This window comes from Phocoena sinus, chromosome 6 (assembly GCF_008692025.1).
Source record: "Phocoena sinus isolate mPhoSin1 chromosome 6, mPhoSin1.pri, whole genome shotgun sequence".
In the NCBI taxonomy this organism is placed as follows: Eukaryota; Metazoa; Chordata; class Mammalia; order Artiodactyla; family Phocoenidae; genus Phocoena; species Phocoena sinus.
In genome coordinates this window covers 108,794,395-108,815,650 of record NC_045768.1, presented here as the reverse complement: position 1 = coordinate 108,815,650, position 21,256 = coordinate 108,794,395, and the positions used below count along the sequence as shown (strand labels likewise).

At 36.9% G+C, this 21,256-nt stretch overlaps 1 protein-coding gene across 2 annotated transcripts in view; it reads right to left on the bottom strand.

Annotated features, from left to right (window-relative positions):
• GLRA3 (glycine receptor alpha 3) overlaps nucleotides 1-21,256 on the bottom strand; it is a 167,453-nt gene that overhangs the window by 115,401 nt on the left and 30,796 nt on the right. For both annotated transcript variants that reach the window (XM_032635588.1, XM_032635589.1), the window contains exon 3: nucleotides 3,565-3,632. In XM_032635588.1, coding sequence (XP_032491479.1) covers nucleotides 3,565-3,632 — 68 coding nt within the window. The remainder of the gene's footprint in view (nucleotides 1-3,564; nucleotides 3,633-21,256) is intronic.

Below are 21,256 nucleotides of genomic sequence, written 5' to 3'. Positions count from 1 at the left end.
CAACAGTTGTTGAATCATCATCTGCTGAAGAAGAATGTGAACTTGGGGTAATGGAGGCTAAACAAATCCTTAGAGAACCCCATTATATATAATGACGTATGATTCAAATGTGAGGGAAATTAGGGAAGTTTAGAATTTCCACAACATACATAGAAAATTTTTGATGACTATATGTCAAGAATAATAAAATTGGGGCTTCCCTGGTGGCGCAGTGGTTGGGAGTCCGCCTGCCGATGCAGGGGACACGGGTTCGTGCCCCGGTCCAGGAAGATCCCACATGCCATGGAGCGGCTGGGCCCGTGAGCCATGGCCCCTGAGCCTGCGCGTCTGGAGCCTGTGCTCCACAATGGGAGCGGCCACAACAGTGAGAGGCCCGTGTACCGCAAAAAAAGAAAAAAAGAAAAAGAACTTAGTGTTAAATTTGGTAGTCAAATATAAAACAAGGGCTATCAACTGTAGAGATTTAGAAAGAATAAACTTTAAAAAAAAAAAAAAAAGAATAATAAAATTGTACTCAAGTGAGAATGGTTGGCACTACATTAAGTTAATTAGACAAACACTGGGAAAGGATGAGTTTAACAGTTAAAAAGAAATTTGTGCTTAAGCTATTGGGGAAAAAATGCACATAAATATTAAGAAAAACAAAGTTGGTGCAAGAAGAAGATGCAAAATATGTTAAAGATTCAAATTAACTTAATTTTCAAAAAATGGCTAAAGTAGAATATCTACTAGAGATATTTTCTCAAGAATCAAATAATTACCTCAAATGGGACTAAAGCTTATTTTAAAATGGGGAGAGATACAATAGGTTAGAAACTAGACCAGTAGAGGGAGCATAATATAGTTGGTCAACGAAGACACTAAGCATGGTTAAGATCTCTGTTAAGCAAATATATAAAGATTGGGAGAATTATTCACTTTTATTTTAGATATGAATTCTCAGATGCAAAGATATCTATTAATGATTACAAGTAATTTAAAATTCCATCCTCCCAATTTAATACATTGTTTCAGTTGAATTCAGTTATTTGTATTGTAAGAACAAAATTAAGTATATTCGTATAAAAAATGTGAATGTTAAAAAAAAATGCAAGATTTTGTAAAAATAAATTAACTTAATACTATGGCAAGTAAAACAATGGGGTAAAGTTTAGTTGCAGAGCTGTGATGGTGGAAACTATGAATAAAATACATCAGAGTAATCAAGTGGTAGCAAAATATTTTGATTCTTAAGATAAAAAATCTAATTTTCTCTATGCCTATGTAGAGGGACACCATATTGCAGCTATCCTACCTGATACCAGTAAAATTTTTTACAAATATTGAATCTGATTATGTGAACAGAAATAATGTCACATGTTTATGAGTCTGGAAGGTTAAAAAGAAAGATATCAAGGTGGACTTAGTTAATTTTATAATACTTTACCTCTGGGGTGTTTGATTAATGTTCATTGATGCTGCTTGTGACTCTGAAGAAGCAAGTGATAGATGCTAAAAATGATTTCAAAAGGATACATTATGATGGAAGATGAAGGAATGGAAAGGATTTCTATGCTGGAGAAGGGAAATAAAACTGAGTGAGGGTCCCTGGGAGGGTGTATTTGCAATATTCTGCAAGTTTGTGGCATAATATTATTCTGCAAAGGAAGTCTGTCTAAAAGTAAGAAATTTAGCAGATGTAGTCGTCATCCTATGGAGTGTGTGTTATAAGCACTTAGTGCTAGACTGATGAACTATGTCATAAAAAGCAGCGACCTTCAGGAACATGACAATCTTTGAGGTTTTAATGAGGAAATCCAACCATGTCTTCTCTTTTTTCCAAATCCCTTCCTCCACCCCACAAAGAAAAGTCAGGCTAGAAACCTTTCCAACTATTGCTGTTGAAACTGTTTCACGGAAGTGATCTTGCAAAAGAGAAAGTATAAGCATATGTCCAGGCTTTCAGGATGATACAGTGTTGTATAGTAGCAATTAAAATGAGGAAGTTGTCAGGGCTAGAAATATAATTTGGGAAGTCTAGGTAGAAAAAAATCCAGTAGAGATTCATTTGTCTATAAACATGATTTGAATTGGGTCTGTATAAATACAGGGAATAAATCAGGACCAGAATAAATAAATAAAAGTCATATGAGCATCCTAAAAAAAAAAAGAATCAGGACCAGATATTCAACCAGAATCCAGAATATGTCAACTTCTGAAACAGGATTATAGTGACTTCAGGGTCAAAACTGCACCAGAACCACACTGTGCTTACACTAGCAAATCATGTCATTTCCTCTGTGTTTACACACAGGTACACACATTAGTGTTAATTTATATACTGCAGTGAAGATAATTCTATATAATGCCCCCAAAATGAGTTCAGTTCTTCTCCACTGAGGCTTTTATTGTAATTATAGTATATTGAGTTTGAATAGAACCACAGAGATGCTGCTAAATGACTAAATATTGCATACATGAGGAAAACAGCATTTTAAAAAAGTGGTGCCTGAATAAAGTCTCTTCCAGTTGAGAAAGATCCTCTACACACACACACACACACACACACACACACACACACACACATCTACACAGCCTCCCACATAATAACTTACATATTAGATTTTTCCTTAGAAAATTCGTTATCAAGTCATTCTGATATATGTAAAATAAAAATAATTCTCTTAATAATGGCTTTAGAAGCTAATAAATCTTTAAGCTTTTCATATCCTATTTTAGCTAAAATCAACTTTGAAAATTAATGTACATTATACTTGCTAAATTTAGGAATGGAGTATAATTCTAGGTAATTTAAGAACCACAATACATAGTTTCAATTTTTTAAAAAGTTCCTAAAAATAATAAAAAATAAAATTAATTAATTAAAAGTTCTGGCTAGACAATCTTACAGATATTCAGTGGTTCATGTGTCTATTTTATTTTAGCTAAAATGTACAATGAAAACTATAAGGCAAAGAAAAGATACAACATGATCTTTAGAGAAACTTATAAGATTCGAAACAGAATACATTTGGTTTGGAAATGATAATATTTTAGCTTTAATAACTTGATTATGTAAAATGTTCTCAATTACACAGTGATGAAGTCTCAGTTCAGTGAGTTCAGTTAAATTAAAGCATATACCACAATTTGCAAAATAGTTATGATATTTGATCAAATATTCATTTGGAAAGGTTATCAGAATACTTAAAATAACATTATAAACACATTTATAAGTATACAAAATAATTAAATGTGACATTATTTACTCTATGCTTATGTCTGCTTATTAAAGAACATTGACAATAAATAAATAATTCATAAGGTAAAGTTTTAGTTTTAATTTGAGATCTAATATTTAGTTACTGAAATGAGAAAAATCAATCTTGTTTTCACTAACCATCTCTAAATGAAACATTGCCTGCAGTTGATTGTAATTTAATTATACTATTAAGTTTATCTTTTAAAATCTCACTGTATGAATTTTGGCTTTCAATTACATATTACCAGCAGAAAAATTGCCATGAACATGATTACAAACTACCCCAGTGTGAAATTCATTACGAAGTCAACATGCCTACTTACCATGGTTGTCTCAGCGATCGAACCAAAGCTGTTTATGAATATGTTGCACGTGACATTAACTGGAGAGCCTGAAAAAGAGATTAAAACAGAAAAGCTGTTTAGATACTGATCGAAAATATTTTCAAGTAGCTCCATGCCTCTAATTTGTAGTTTAAAAAAAAAAAGAATTCAAAGCATTTCATTATCTGGCTACAAAGCTGTCATTAGACTTGATAGCTATACAAGTAAAAAACACTGAAATATTGTGTGGTAGGGGTTAAAATAACTCAGTTAATCTCTGCCTAAGCTAGTCAGATAAAATCACACACAAAAGCTGATATCTAAGCCTAATTTATTTTGTTTGTTTTTACACGAACGTAATTGAGTCACTTAATTTTACAAGGTTTGCTACAAAAAAAGACAGCAGCCCCTTCCCCTATACCCCCATTTAATCCCTCCCTGGAGATGATCACTTCAACTCATTTAAACAACTCTTTGGATGTTTACCTCAATTTCTCTGAACAATAAGTTTATTTTACTCCTTTAGATGCTTTCATTTTAGACATATGTTCTGACGGCCACAGCAGAAGGTAAGGATTTTGCTTTCTTTCACACCTTATTCCCACCCCTGCTACCTTACACCTTTTTTCTGTCCTCCCATTACCCAAATACAGCTACATTGTCACTGTTGTTAGATCACTATTCACTTTTTACTTTATTATGACAAGGTAAATGTTACCTCCAACTAACCATATAATATACTATGATCACTCTTTCCTGCAGAACATGTTCCTGAGGTAGATAATTGTTTTATGTATTTCACATAGTTTCCTCCATAGGTATCATTAACTTATGCACAAGTTCTGAAATGTCTAAACTGTGTTTCTGTATCAGACTCATCAGATCCTCTATTAACTTTCTCTTCCATCAGGCTTACTCCATCCTAGATTTGTTGTCCTGGAGCATAGCAGTCATCTTATGCTTTCCCATAATCCTCCTACTGGAGATGCTCATCCTTCTCCTTTGTGGGACCTCTTTTCGTGGTCCCCATTCCTTCTTCTTTCTTGGCCCATTTCTTCATTTTAGTGGAACATGTCCTTCAGTAATTTTTTGAGAAATGGTGCATAACGATGTGAAGCTTTTCAGAACTTGCTTATTTACAAATGTTCTTTTTTATGCCCTCACACTTAATTAACACCTAGATTTGGTACCACATTTTAGGCTGGAAATTGTTTTTTCTTCTGAATTTTAAAGACATTTCTTCATTAGCTTCTATTTTCTAGTATTGCTGTTGAAAGCTCCAAAGCCATTCTGATTGTTGATCCTTTGTCAACATAAAAGGGATGTTCTCTTTGTACCAATATTTTTATTCTTTAAAAAAACGGCTTCATTAGTTAAGATAGCTTATCACTCAAGGTTTTAATTTACATTTACTTAATTACTGGTGCACAAGTTTCATCTTTGCTTTTCTACTCATTTTCTGATAGCATTTATCTTGCCAGAATGAGGTACAGAAAAAAAAATTATTTAAAAGTAAAGTCTAGGGCTTCCCTGGTGGCACAGTGGTTGAGAGTCCGCCTGCCGATGCAGGGGACATGTGTTCGTGCCCCGGTCCGGGAAGATCCTACATGCCGCGGAGCGGCTGGACCTGTGAGCCATGGCCGCTGAGCCTGTGCGTCCGGAGCCTGTGCTCCGCAACGGGAGAGGCCACATCAGTGAGAGGCCCGCGTACCGCAAAAAATAATAATAATAATAATTAATAAATAAAATTAAAAAATAAAGTCTATCCATAGGCCTATGAATTCTATGTACATTGAAATCACCTGGTGATCTTTAAAAAAGATTGATACATGATTCTTACCTTCTAATTTAGTTGGTATGACATGCAACCAAGGCACTGGTATTTTTAAAAGCTAGCTACATAATTCAGATGTGCAACATAAGAAATTCCAGAGTAGGAAACAGCTGTGGCCATTAGACCATAGGACTAAAGTGAATTGGGGTTTTATTAGAGATAGAGAAAATGAGAGACGGGAGTCAGGACTTAGAACAGCAAAGCTATTCATTTTAATAAGAGAGTTGACTATTATAAATTTGGTCAACCTGCTAACAAAACATGGTGGCTGTTATGTACTTAGAAAGAGCCCAAATTCTATTGCGTCGAGATGCCTAGAACATAACATTCAAACAGATATAGAGGATACATTGTTTGAAATATAAAGGATGGACATTTAAGAAAACCTCATAAAAGTTCTGAATCCTGGAGGTGCTATAATTAGTTATTACTAGTAGAATGGGTTTCTTTTTTAACTTTAAAAAACGTTTTTTCAAAATGTTATTTCTAAATATTAACAATTTTTTTAAAATTTGTAGGATGATAGAAATGTCTTGTCACCACGTAAGAGAAGAGAAAGCACAGGTATTGTACTCCACGATTATTTTATCCCACCATAAGAGAAGTATGAAGTCACAATTAACTGTTAGAAGATACATATATGTGTGTGTGTGTGTGTGTGTGTGTGTATATATATATATATATATATTTTTTTTTTTAACTTAATTTAAGTCTAAGGTGGTGAATTCTAAAATATATACACAGCCTGACTGGAATCTTGAAAAACTAAAAGCCAATCTTTGATATTCTCTAGGCTATTCTCTTTCTTCTTGAGAACTCTAAAATTCTGCTATTTTCGTTTGCTGTTAACAGCAACATGAATCTGGGGAATATCTTTTCCCTCAAGACATATTCTGTCATTGACTCAAATCCATTGGAGGAGGGAAAACGCAAACGTTTTAGTATTGGGTTAATTCATCTTCCAGTAGAATGAAGCTAGAGGTACATCCATGTTGGGGAAACATGACCCTGTAAGAAGCTGCTGCTACACAACTGCCAGCTCTATCTGACTGTGAACTCTTTGGCTGAAACTGGAATAAAGAAAAGTGGGGGGATGAATTTCTTATTTTAATTCAGCAAGGGGCAGAGCTTTTATTTTTTAGTCTCATCTTCTAAATTTAATCATTATGCATAGAATTACAGATAATATTGGTGAAAAATAGGATGAAGGTGAAAATTCAGCATAGGCTTCAGTGACCTGAAGTTAGTAATGTCTGTTCTGATGCATTTCAGGGTCCCCTGAGAGCAGGTGCTGTACACCACATCCTAATGATTCCAGAAAGGTTCTGAAAGGGAGCGATATGAAGTACTGTGCTAGGAGGAGGACTCCTCTGATGCATTTGTTTTCTCCCTAAAATAACATGTTTCCATAGAACAGCAATGGTCCCAGGAGAGGGGGCTACTTTAGGCTTTCACTAGCAGCTGGGAACATGATGCCTCACACTGTATGAACCAGACTCCAGCCCTTGCTTCTCCAGTGCCTCCCATCAGGTGCAGAAAACTTCCTAAGGTCAGAAAGTCAGCCTGCCCTAAGCTTTATTGTCTAATCCATCAGTTATCAGATGTGTTCCTCGCCTGGTTATTAGGACATACAAAAGTGCTATTTAGTTTCCATTTTACTACTTATTTGTATGTATTCTCTTCTTCAGCATAAAGAAAGGTGAATGGATTCAGGCACCAGACTTTAATTTCAAATTTGAAAAATAGAGCACTCACTTGAAAGATATACATATAAGATATATACTCACATGATATATATATATATATATATATATATATATAATACATATATAGAATTTATTTTATTTTAAAGAAATTTAAAATATATTAAGGTATGAAGTAATTTGGAAATAAAGTCTACTGTTTTTAAAGATAGTCTTGGGCTAGATCATAGAATTTCTTCAATGTAATACCAAGGTATTTGGAATTTACTTTATGAACATGAAGGAGTCTTTACAGATTCTTGTTCATGAGAGTGTAGTAAACCAACACAACATGGTGAATGGTTGAATGGATAGCAAAAGCTTAAACATAGAGAAAATAGGAATTTATTGTAACAGTTTAGATGGGAAATACAATGGCCCTGATCAAGGACAGTGACAGTGGAGATAGAGTACAAGGAATGAAGTGGATACAGTTTATAAGGCAGTATATTCTACACTTTAAGATTCTGATCCATGTCAGATCAGGGGGGCAGTCTTGGAGTAGTCTTTCTACCCTCACTATTAATATATATTATATATTCAAAAATTTTGTAGGGAATGAAGCTCAGAGGGGATTGTAAATCTTCTATTGCCATTACAGAGAGCACCTGTTTAGCAGTCATTGGTCAATCTGGTACTTCTCTGTGCCAAAGCAAAAAACTGTTATATCCATCTAATATACTGCTATGTTTAGCAACAGAGCAAATAACTGCTATAGCATCCATATGGCAAATTGTGCTTTAAAATTGTTCATTGCCTTAGCCATCGTTGGCCTGAAAAGCAAATGACAGTAGTTGCAGATGTTTTCAGCAGCATGTCTTCTTTTAGATGCCTCTTAAAGAAACAGAACATGGGGCTTCCCTGGTGGCGCAGCGGTTGAGGGTCCGCCTGCCAGTGCAGGGGACACGGGTTTGTGCCCTGGTCCGGGAGGATCCCACGTGCCGCGGAGCGGCTGGGCCTGTGGGCCGTGGGCGCTGGGCCTGCACGTCTGGAGCCTGTGGCGGGAGAGGCCGCAATGGTGAGAGGCCCGCGTATCACAAAAAATAAAAATAAGAAAAGAAACAGAACGAGGCTTTTAAGCTCAGAGATGGACAAAGGCAAAATGGCAAAGTACAATGCAAAGCCTTGGCAGTTACATTATTGTTATTCATGTTGGGGAAAAATTGTTCACCAGGCAAATCTAGAGCAAATAAACATAGAGACAAAAAAATAACCCAAGTGTTCATGAAAATGACTCTAAAAAACTTTTAATGTAATGTTGCTTTAAAGCCACACCATTTTGAAAGACATAAGACTGCAATCAAAACATTAAATTTCAAAAAAATCTGTTTAGTGATTTGTTTTTATTTTAGATAAATATATATATTTATGTAGTCAGGTCATGAGGAAAGATATTTATTTTTTAATTGACAAAAGCATATTTGATTGCTGTAAATCCATATTTTAGATTTTTTTTAGATACTTGAAAAAAGGTTTGAAATTTATGGCATAAAAATAGGATCTAATTTATTCTTCCCTTTCCCTTCCCTTTCCTTCTTGAAAATGTAGCCGAAATCCATTCTCTTGGGCAGTACAAGATAGGCTTCCACGCTGGGGATGGCTGTGGGGAGTGTGGACAACTACAGCACGGTGAGAAGGACATCAGCAGGGAAGGATTTCACAGCATGGAGTGTTGAAGCCTGAGTGGGGCTGCCTTGCATGGGGAGTGAGAGTCTGAACAGGACCCTGAGGAATTTGTGCAGGAGAGGGAGTGGCAGCAGACAAGGGAGATTCATTACATATTGATCAAATATGTAATTATATTAAGGATAATGGGAGCCTTACTGTCAAATGAGAGATTTAAAATATGGAGACTCAGAAACTAGAATAAATCTATGGTAGTAGAGATACCAGGGAGAACTCATGGTTTTCAGCAGATAGAGAATTAAATACATAGATCTAAATGAATATATGTGTGTGTGTGTATATACATATGTGTGTATATGTATGTATACTTATGCATATATGTGTATGTATACTTATGCTTATATGTGTATGTATATAGATACATTCTGGCAGACACCAACTTAGCCAGTTAATCAAAGTGAACATCATCAGTCATGGTAAAAAATTAACATCGTCCACAACCTAATAAGATGCAATTAGAACACAGCATCACTGCTGTGATATTCCTATCAAGATGCATTACCTAAACTGAATCACGAGGAAACATGAGACTAATGCAAATCGAGGAATATTCTGTTAAATAAAGAATAATAATATCTTTTTAAATGCCAAGATCATGACAGTCATAGGAAGAATGAGGCTCTGTTTGGACTGAAGGAGACAATGAGAAATGACCTGTAAAACACAAGACATGATTCTAAACCGGATTCTTTTGCTGTGAAGCCATTATTTAGATGGCTGATAAAATTTGAATGGGAGCCTGCAAATTAGATGGTAGCAATATATCCATGTTAATTTGCTTGTTTCAATGATTAGACTGTGGTTATCTAAGATAATGTTCTTTTTGGCATGATACACCCAAGTATTGGGGCATCAGGTCAACAACTTACTTTCAAGTGGTTTGGGCAAAAAAATAGTTTGTGCTATACTTGCAAATCTTCTGTTAGTTTCAGAATGCTTTAAAATAAAAAAAAGAGAAATAAGTACTACAGAGAGAATATATTAGAAAATAATCAGGGGCAGAGTCAAGATGGCAGACTAGGAGGACGCGGAATTCTCGTCTCCGCACAACTAGGGCACCTACCAGGCACCGGTGTGGGACCACGGACAGCTCAGGGGACGGGAGGAACCCCCAGCAACTGGGTAGGATGTGGAGTGTGGTGGGAGTGAGGGGAGGAGAAGTGGAGGCGGGACAGGACTGGCGTCCCTGAGGGGAGGCTGGGGAGGGGAAGGGATCCCACGCCCGAAGGGGGAAATTGGGGGACGACTGGGAGGGCAGAGGATAAAAAGGAGCGTGGCCAGGTTTCCCCTGCCCACTTGGGCCCCCAGGAACCTGCTGAGATGCCAGGCGTGATCCTCTGCCCACCTAGGCCCCCTCCAGATGCATGGGTCCTGAGGGAGTGGGAGGGAGGGAAGGGGGAGCAAATGTGAAGGCCAGACCTACGGGAACAGCACTCCTGAGGGGCGGCTGGGGGAGGGGAGGAATTCCTACACCCAGCAGGACCCACCTATGGATAGGGGTCCAGCAGCGATGGGGGAGACCCTGGGGGTGATGGGGGAGGGGCACAGAGGAACAGAACGGAACGTGGCCAATGCCTTCCCTGTCCACTTAGGCACCCGGAGCTTGTTGGGCCCCCAGGCCTCGTCCTCTGCCCTCTGAGCCTCCCTCCTGCCATGCAGAGCAGAAGCCCCACCCCTACACCCCCACCCAGGGCCCCACCTCTACACTCCGAGACCCCCTCTGAGACCCCTTCCAAAGCGCTGGGCCTAAACCCCACCCACACACCCTCACTCAGGGCCCCACCTCCAAACTCCAGAACTCCACACTCCAGAGGCCCTCCTTCCAACGTGCTGCCTCTCCCCTTCCACGCAGGTCCTAAGCAGAGGCCCCGCCCCACGCTCAAACATCACCGCCCCCCACCCGCCTAGGTCCAGCCCCACCCTAAACCCCACCACTGCCTAAGTTCCATCCCCTACCTAAACTCCACACCCATTAGCAAGGCTTTTTTTTTCTTTTTTCCTCTTTTACATTCGGGCTCTGTTTTACCTTGTTGATTCATTCTTATTGATTCATTTATATTTTTATTTTTCCTAAAAAATCTTTTATTTTTCTAATTTTATTTTATTCTTTATACTTTACTGTTCTCTCCTTTTGGCTTGTTCCCCCCGAACCCCCATTTTTTTTCTCTTGTGGTTTTATTCTACCTTGTTGCAGTCGTTTCAATTATATTTCTAGTTTTCCTAATATATATTTTTTTTTTTTTTTTTTTTGCGGTATGTGGGCCTCTCACTGTTGTGGCCTCTCCTGCCGCGGAGCACAGGCTCCGGACGCACAGGCCCAGCGGCCATGGCTCACGGGCCTAGCCGCTCCGTGGCATGTGGGATCTTCACGGACAGGGGCACAAACCCGTGTCCCCTGCATCGGCAGGCGGACTCTCAACCACTGCGCCACCAGGGAAGCCCCTAATATATTTTTGATCTTTCTAATTTTATTTTGTTTTTTATTCTTTGATATTGTACTGTTCCTTTTTTTCTTTCTTTCCTTCTTTTTTTTTTTTTTGTGTGCACCACACCATGCAGCTTGTGGGGTCTTGGTTGCTAGGCTGGAGGTCAGGCCCGAGCTCCTGTTGTGGGAGCTCTGAGTCCAAACCACTGGACTAACAGAGAACCTCAGACACCAGGGAATATTAATCAGTGAGGCCTCCTGGAGGGCCGAATCTCAGCACCAAGACCCACCTTTATCCAACTGCCTGAAAACTCCAGTGCTGGATGCCTCAGGCCAAACAACCAGTAAGACAGGAATACAGCACCACCCATCCAAAAAAAATGAAATGACAAAAAATGTTACAGATGAAAGAGCAAGGCAAAAACCTACAAGACCAAATAAATGAAGACAAAATAGGCAAACTACCTGAAAAAGAATTCAGAGTAATGATAGTAAAGATAATCCAAAATCTCAGAAACAGAATGGAGAAAATACAAGAAACGTTTAACAAGGATCTGAAAGAAGTAAAGTGCAAACAAACAGTGATGAACAACACAATAACTGAAGTTAAAAATACTCTAGAAGGAATCAATAGCAGAATAACTGAGGCAGAAGAACGGGTAAGTGAGCTGGAAGATAAAATGGTGGAAATAACTGCCAGGGAGCAGAATAAAGAATGAAAAGAATTGAGGACAGTCTCACAGACCTCTGGAACAACATTAAATGCACCAATATTCGAATTATAGGGGTCCCAGAAGAAGAAGACAAGAAGAAAGGTACTGAGAAAATATCTGAAGAGATTATAGTTGAAAACTTCCCTAACATGGGAAAGGAAATAGTCAGTCGAGTCCAGGAAGCACAGAGACTCCCATACAGGATAAATCCAAGAAGAAACATCCCAAGACACATATTAATCAAACTATCAAAAATTAAATAGAAAGAAAAATATTAAAAGCAGCAAGGGAAAAGCAACAAATAACATACAAGGGAATCCCCATGAGGTTAACAGCTGATCTTTCAGCAGAAACTCTGCAAGCCAGAAGGGAATGGCAGGACACATTTAAAGTGATAAAAGGGAAAAGGCTACAACCAAGATTATTCTGTCCAGCAAGGATCTCATTCATATTCGATGGAGAAATTAAAACATTTACAGACAAGCAAGAGTTAAGAGAATTCAGAATCACCAAACCAGCTTTACAACAAATGCTAAAGGAACTTCTCTAGGCAGGAAACAAGAGAAGGAAAAGACCTACAATAACAAACGCAAAACCATTAAGAAAATGGTAATAGGAACATACATATTGATAATTACCTTAAATTTAAATGGATTATGCTCCGACCAAAAGACATAGACTGGCTGAATGGATAAAAACACAAGACTGGTACATATGCTGTCTACAAGAGACCCACTTCAGACTTAGGGACACATACAGAGTGAAAGTGAGGGAATGGAAAAAGATATTCCATGCAAATGGAAATCAAAAGAAAGCTGCAATAGCAATTCTCATGTCAGACAAAAGAGACTTTAAAATAAAGACTATTACAAGAGACAAAGAAGGACACTACATAATGATCAAGGGATCAATCCAAGAAGAAGATATAACAATTGTAAATATATATGCACCCAACATAGGAGCACTTCAATACATAAAGCAAATACTAACAGCCATAAAAGGGGAAATCGACAGTAACACAATCATAGTAGGGGACTTTAACACCCACTTTCACCCATGGACAGATCATCCAAAATGAAAATAAATAAGGAAACACAAGCTTTAAATGATACATTAAACAAGATGGACTTAATTGATGTTTATAGGACATTCCATCCAAAAACAACAGAATACAATTTCTTCTCAAGTGCACGTGAAATATTCTCCAGGACAGACTATATCTTGGGTCACAAATCAAGCCTTGCTAAATTTAAGAAAACTGAAATCGTATCAAGTACCTTTTCTGACCACAATGCTATGAGACTAGATATCAATTACAGGAAAAAAACTGTAAAAAATAGAAACACATGGAGGCTAAACAATACACTCTTAAATAACCAAGAGATCACTGAAGAAACCAAAGAGGAAATCAAAAAATACCTAGAAACAAATGACAATGAAAACACGATGACCCAAAACCTATAGGATGCAGCAAAAGCAGTTCTAAGAGGGAAGCTTGTAGCAATAAAATCCTACCTCAAGAAACAAGAAACATCTCAAATAAACAACCTAACTTTACACCTAAAGCAATCAGAGAAAGAAGAACAAAAAAACCCCAAAGTTAGCAGATGGAAAGAAATCATAAAGATCAGATCAGAAATAAATGAAAAATGAAGGAAACAATAGCAAAGATCAATAAAACTAAAAGCTGGTTCTTGAGAAGATAAACAAAATTGATAAACCCTTAGCCAGACTCACCAAGAAAAAAAGGGAGAAGACTCAAATCAACAGAATTAGAAATGAAAGAGAAGTGACAACTGACACTGCAGAAATAGAAAGGATCATAAGAGAATACTACAAGCAACTATATGTCAATAAAATGGACAACCTGGAAGAAATGGACAAATTCATAGAAAAGCACAACCTTCTGAGACTGAACCAGGATGAAATACAAAATATACACAGACCAATTACAAGCACTGAAATTGAAACTGTGATTAAAAATCTTCCAGCAAACAGAAGCCCAGCACCAGATGGCTTCACTGGTGAATTCTATCAAACATTTAGAGAAGAGCTAACACTTATCTTTCTCAAACTCTTCCAAAATAAAACAGAGGGAAGAACACTCCCAAACTCATTCTACGAGGCCACCATCACCCTGATACCAAAACCAGACAAAGATGTCACAAAGAAAGAAAACAAGGCCAATATCACTGATGAAACAGATGCAAAAATACTCAACAAAATACTAGAAAATAGAATCCAACAGCACATTAAAAGGATCATACACCATGATCAAGTGGGTTTATCCCAGTAATGCAAGGATTCTTCAACATACACAAATCAATCATGTGAAACACCATATTAACCAACTGAAGGAGAAAAACCATAATGATCATCTCAATAGATGCAGAAAAATCTTTTGACAAAATTCAACATACATTATAAAAAATCTCCAGAAAGTAGGCACAGAGGGAACCTACCTCAACATAATAAAGGTCATATATGACAAACCCACAGCCAACATAATTCTCAATGGTGAAAAACTGAAACCATTTCCTCTGAGATCAGGAACAAGACAAGGTTGCCCACTCTCACCACTATTATTCAACATAGTTTTGGAAGTTTGAGCCACAGCAATCAGAGAAGAAAAAGAAATAAAAGGAATCCAAATCAGAAAAGAAGTAAAACTGTCACTGTTTGCAGATGACATGATACTATACATAGAGAATCCTAAAGATGCTACCAGAAAACTACTAGAGTTCATCAATGAATTAGGTCGAGTAGCAGGATACAAAATAAATGCACACAAAATTCTTGCATTCCTATACACTAATGATGAAAAATATGAAATAGAAATTAAGAAAACACTCTCATTTACCATTGCAACAAAAAGTATAAAATACCCAGGAATAAACCTACCTAAGGAGACAAAAATCCTGTATGCAAAAAACTATAAGACACTGATGAAAGAAATTAACGATGATAGAAACAGATGAAAAGATATACCATGTTCTTGGATTGGATGAATCAAAATTGTGAAAATCACTATACTACCTAAAGCAATCTACAGATTCAGTGCAATCCATATCAAACTACCAATGGCATTTTTCACAGAACTGGAACAAAAAATTTTACAATTTGTTGGAAACCCAAAAGACCCCAAAGAGCCAAAGCAATCTTGAGAAAGAAAAACGGAGCTGGAGGAATTAGGCTCCCAGACTTCAGACTATACTACAAAGCTACAGTAATCAAGACAGTATGGTACTGGCACAAAAACAGAAATATAGATCAATGGAACAGGATAGAAAGCCCAGAGATCAACCCAAGCACATATGGTCACCTTATCTTTGATAAAGGAGGTAAGAGTATACAATGGAGAAAAGACAGCCTCTTCAATACTTGGTGTGAAAAACTGGACAGCTATATGTAAAACAATGAAATTAGAACACTTCCTAACACCATACACAAAAATAAACTCAAAATGAATTAAAGACCTAAATGTAAGGCCAGACACTATCAAACTCTTAGAGGAAAACATAGGCAGAACACTCTATGACATAAATCACAGCAAGATCTTTTTTGACCCACCTCCTAGAGAAATGGAAATAAAAACAAAAATAAACACATGGGACCTAATGAAGCCTAAAATCTTTTGCACAGCAAAGGAAACCATAAACGACGAAAAGACAACCCTCAGATTGGGGGAAAATATTTGCCAATGAAGCAATTGACAAAGGATTCATCTCCAAAATTTACATGCAACTCATGCAGGTCAATATCAAAATAACAAACAACCCAATCCAAAAATGTGCAAAAGACCTAAACAGACATTTCTCCAAAGAAGATATACAGATGGCCAACAAACACATGAAAGGATGGTCAACATTACTAATCATTAGAGTAATGCAAATCAAAACTACAATGAGGTACCACCTCACACCGGTCTGAAGAAAAGGGAACCCTCTTGCACTGTTGGTGGGAATGTAAATTGATATAGCCACTATGGAGAACAATATGGAGGTTCCTTAAAAAACTAAAAATAGAACTACCATATGACCCAGCAGTCCCACTATTGGGCATATACCCTGAGAAAACCATAATTCAAAAAGAGTCATATACTACAATGTTGATTGCAGAACTATTTTCAATAGCCAGGACATGGAAGCAACCTAAGTGTCCATTGACAAAGGAATGGATAAAGGAGATGTGGCACGTATGTAAAATGGAATATTATTCATCCATAAAAAGAAGTGAAACTGAGTATTTGTAGTGAAGTGGATGGACTTAGAGTCTGTCATACAGAGTGAAATAAGTCAGAAAGAGAAAAACAAATGCCATATGCTAACACACATATATGGAATGTAAAAAAAAAAAAAATGGTTCTAATGAACCTAAGGGCAGGACAGGAATAAAGATGCAGACATAGAGAATGGACTTGAGGACATGGGGAGGGGGAAGGGTAAGCTGGGATGAAGTGAGACAGTGGCATGGACATATATACACTACCAAATGTAAAACAGATAGCTAGTGGGAAGCAGCTGCATAGCACAGGGAGATCAGCTTGGTGCTTTGTGACCACCTAGAGGGATGGGATAGGGTGGGGGGGGGGAAGGGAGATGCAAGAGAGAGTGGATATGGGGCTATATATATGCATATAGCTGATTCACTTTGTTATACAGCAGAAACTAACACAACATTGTAAAGTAATTATACTCCAGTAAAGATGTTGAAAAAAAAAGAATAAAAGAATCAAACAAAATCTAAAAATACAGGGTGCAGAATTTAAATCTGTGAACATTTCAGGTGTTCATCTACAGTTTTAGAAAGCCTTATTTTTTTTTTTGAAGTTTTCAACTTTTTTTTTACATCTTTATTGGAGTATAATTGCTTTACAATGCTGTGTTAGTTTCTGCTTTATAACAAAGTGAATCAGCTATACATATACATATGTTCCCATATCCCTTCCCTCTTGAGTCTCCCTCCCTCCCACCCACCCTCCCTCTCCTATCCCTCTAGGTGGTCACAAAGCACCGAGTTGATCTCCCTGTGCTTTGCGGCTTCTTCCCACTAGCTATCTATTTTATTTTTGGTAGTGTATGTATGTCCATGCCACTCTCTCACTTTGTCCCAGCTTACCCTTCTCCCTCCCCGTATCCTCCAGTCTATTCTCTAGTAGGTCTGCATCTTTATTCCCATCTTGCCCCTAGGTTCTTCATGACCATTTTTTTTTTTTGATTCCATATATATGTGTTAGCATATGGTATTTGTTTTTCTCTTTCTGACTTACTTCACTCTGTATGACAGACTCTAGGTCCATCCACCTCACTACAAATAACTCAATTTCGAGAAAGGCTTATTTTTAAGAGATTTTTCTTGTTAAAATGACCTTGTATTACATAAAAATGAAAAAAGAAAATACAGTTTTTTCAAAAAATAACTGTGAATTTTATTCAAGAAGCATTGTATCTGGATGGATAGGAATAATTAAAATGGATAAAGAAGATTCTAACACTTTCCCTGAAAAAAAATATGTGCAGAAATGAGTGATAGGTACACATTCCATTCTGGGGATAGAAAGAGTTATAGCAGAAGAGACTATGAAAATTGCACTTGTGATGTGGGAGAAAAGGATTAATATAGAGAAATATTACAGATGAAAAGACAGAAACCACAGAGACATAGTGAAGGTGAACAATGTTATTTCTAGATAAAGAGAATGGTCATTGGAGGCAGAATGATAAAACCTAACGAAAATGCAATAAATATATAGGAGGAATACACAAACAGGTGATTGCTGACAGAGTACTTTCTGCCTGAATCCAAATTAGTTTTAAGGTTATCAAAGACCAACTGAGCGCCTAAACAATAGAGTCAAAGGAAAGAAACAAAATCTAGAAAAAGCTGGTAGACAGTCTAGTTAAATAATATTTTATTGTCTATGGATGTACTTTTATTTTCTATGCAATTGCTTTTTTTCTGTTAAACTGGTTTCCAGTTTCCAGTGATTCCTGGAAACTTCTATTTCAGGATGGAGGATCGAGCATAGTTTTCTTCTCTCCAAATGCATAAAAATGATATTATTGAATAAAAATGAGACTAGATATATCACACCAAAGAGAATGAGAGGAAAGTCAGAATTGGTTTAATCACATAAAATATAGAAGGCAGAAGAAAATGGTTGACAGACAAAACAGAGAAAAGTCTAAAATAAATGATGATTAGAACTGCATGGAGAAGGAAGCTAAGTGCTAAGAGGCACAAAGTTCAGGGCCATCATCCACAGGAAAGGAGGTGGGTAGTTAGGTTGGGCAGCAGGGGAGGCCATAGACGCCTGTCTCAGGAAGCTCCCTGCTCACTTATTCATAGTCCCCTAGAGCCGGGATGGCCTGGAATTTCCATGGGTTTGAAGGATGCACATAACTTTTTTTTTCCTTTTGCAAACATAGCTTATTAAGGTGATTGGAAATAATATGATTCTGTAAGCAATGCTGACTTTTTAAATGTTTTCTTTTTCCAGCTTTATTGAGATATAAAAGGCATACAACATTGTGTAAGTTCAAGATGTACAACGTGTTGATTTGATACTGCAATAAGATGATGACTTTAGCATTAGCTAACACCTCCACCGTCACATAATTACTGTTTCTTTTTTGTGGTGAGAACTTTTAAGTCTATATAATAGAGTACTGTTAACTATAATCTCAAGGCTATACATTAGATTCCCAGAATTTATTCAACTTCTCTTTGCAAAAAAAAAAAAAGTAACTGGGGAAAACAGGGTTCCTGCCAGTACCTCAAAACGAAAGTCATCGCTATTCTGGCATTTGGAGAACCCCAGACCAAAGCCTTGCCACTCAACACTCACCTAAAGCAAAGCTGTGCCCAGGGCAGTATCATCTCTGTCAGATTTCCTTTCCCAGAGAGAGAAACAGCAGAAAACTATCTCTCTCCATACACAGCAGACAAAACATGTATCAGCACCCGGGCAAATCAACTCAGCCCTTCCTCAACGACAAAGCATTTCCATCACATGCAAGAAAACTAATGGCTTCAAGAGAGTGAACAAGATGAATAAACATAATTATTCCTGCAGGAAAAAAAGAGAAATTATCGGGCAGAAAAGAAAAACAGAAGAGGTAGAATGCAAGAATGGAGGCATCCAATTAGCAGTCTAGTTAGTGCAAAGAACTTTCATAGCACCTTCTTTGTAAAAGGCCTGGAAAGCCATCAAAGAGATTAAACAGATGCTCACTGGAAGTGACCAATTTTCCTTTTGGAGTGTTTGCCTCAAAGAAGTAGAATTGTGCTGAAGGTCTGCTGAGGCTATTCATCACTAATATTTTTGGACAATTTAATTTTTACCCAATTCAGGTCCACGATTTTTACTATTATCATAAAACAACAAACAGATAAACATACAAAATAACATCCGCCTGGCAATGTGCAACACAACCTTCCTGCAGTTTGTGTGGCTTATGCCTGTTACTGCAGTGTTTTCTCTCAAACAAATAGGATTTTTAAAAGGTGTACTTATTTTAGAGAAATGATACAAAATAGTACAAATAAGTATCATAATTTTGTTTAAAGAAAAATGTCTACATCTAGAGTTTTTCAAACTTAGCAGTATATAAAAGAGCAAATACAAAGTTACTTTTTTTTTTTTTTTTTTGCGGTATGCGGGCCTCTCACTGTTGTGGCCTCTCCCGTTGCGGAGCACAGGCTCCGGACGTGCAGGCTCAGCGGCCATGGCTCACGGGCCCAGCCGCTCTGCGGCATGTGGGATCTTCCCAGACCGGGGCACGAACCCGTGTCCCCTGCATCGTTAGGCGGACTCTCAACCACTGCGCCACCAGGGAAGCCCCAAAGTTACATTTTAATAAAGTCATTTTATAGTTTTTTAATAATTGTTCTTTTCTATGGTCTGGAAGGTAAATTTTGTTTTAATGTAAATGTACTTGTGAAAACAATCACAAATTTAAAATCAGTATTCCAGAAATAAATTTTATAATAATGTGTTTGAGACTGAAATAATTATCAGTAATATTATTGTTAAATGTTGATAATTTGAAAGGCGAAAATGCTGTCACATTATTATTATAACTTGCACTTCATTGATTGTTAATTAGGTTGAATATTCTAATTTATCTTCTGCAAATTGTCTGAGAATGTCTCTACTAAGATTTTTTGTTTTCCTCGTACGAAATTTATAAATTCCTGAAAGGTCAAACATACAGATTTTTCTCAATTTTATATTTTAAAAACATTTTCCTATTGTCTGATCAGTTATCTAGGTATTTTCTAGGTTTTGTTTTTTTTTTTCCATTAAGATTTTAATCCATGTCCAGTGGTCAGGACTCCGTGCTTTCACTGCAGGGACATGGGTTCCATCCCTGGTCGGGGAACTAAGGCCCTGCATGCTGCACAGCACAGCAAAAAAAAAAAAAAAAATTTTTTTTTAATCCATGAAGAAGTGAATACTAAATCATTTAAGTTATTGTAATATATTGTCACATCTGTTTGGCAAATTTCTGTTCCTATTCTTTTTTAAAAAATATATAGTTAATTTTGCTCCTTTATTTTTTTCAAAAAAATTAGACTAGTGGAATATCACATTATTGATAGACATGCCCCTAAAACCTCACAGTATTAATTCCTGGTTTTTGACAAATTGGAAGGGAAAGCATATATAATATCCACTTTAAATTAGTTCATTTGATTCAGTAGGCACATTTTTTAAAAGAGAAAGAAAATAGACAAGGGAGTAGAGGGGAAGGTGGTAGGGTGATGACTGAAATAGGTGAAGGAGATTAAAAGTTATGAACTTCCAGCTGTAAAATAAATAAGTCAATGGCGATGTAATGTACAGCATAGGGAATATAGTCAACAATGTTGTAACAACTTTGTATGGTGACAGATGGTACCTAAACTCATTGCAATCATCATCTCATAATGTATAAAAATATCAAATCATGAGATTGTACACAAACTAATGTAATGTTGTATGGTCAAAAGAAGACTAATTGTGAGAGCTATTAACATGAGAATATATTTCTTCTTTTAAGGCATATCTTTGACCAATATAGTGCTTGGTGGATTATTGGAAATAAGCTTTAGAATTTGGGGGGAAATCAATTTGAAAATTTATCTTGTTTAATCATCTGTCATACAGAGTGAAGTAAGTCAGAAAGAGAAAAACAAATACCATATGCTAACACATATATATGGAATCTAAAAAAATAAAAAGGTTCTGACAAACCTAGGGGCAGGACAGGAATAAAGATGCAGATGTAGAGAATGGACTTGAGGACAT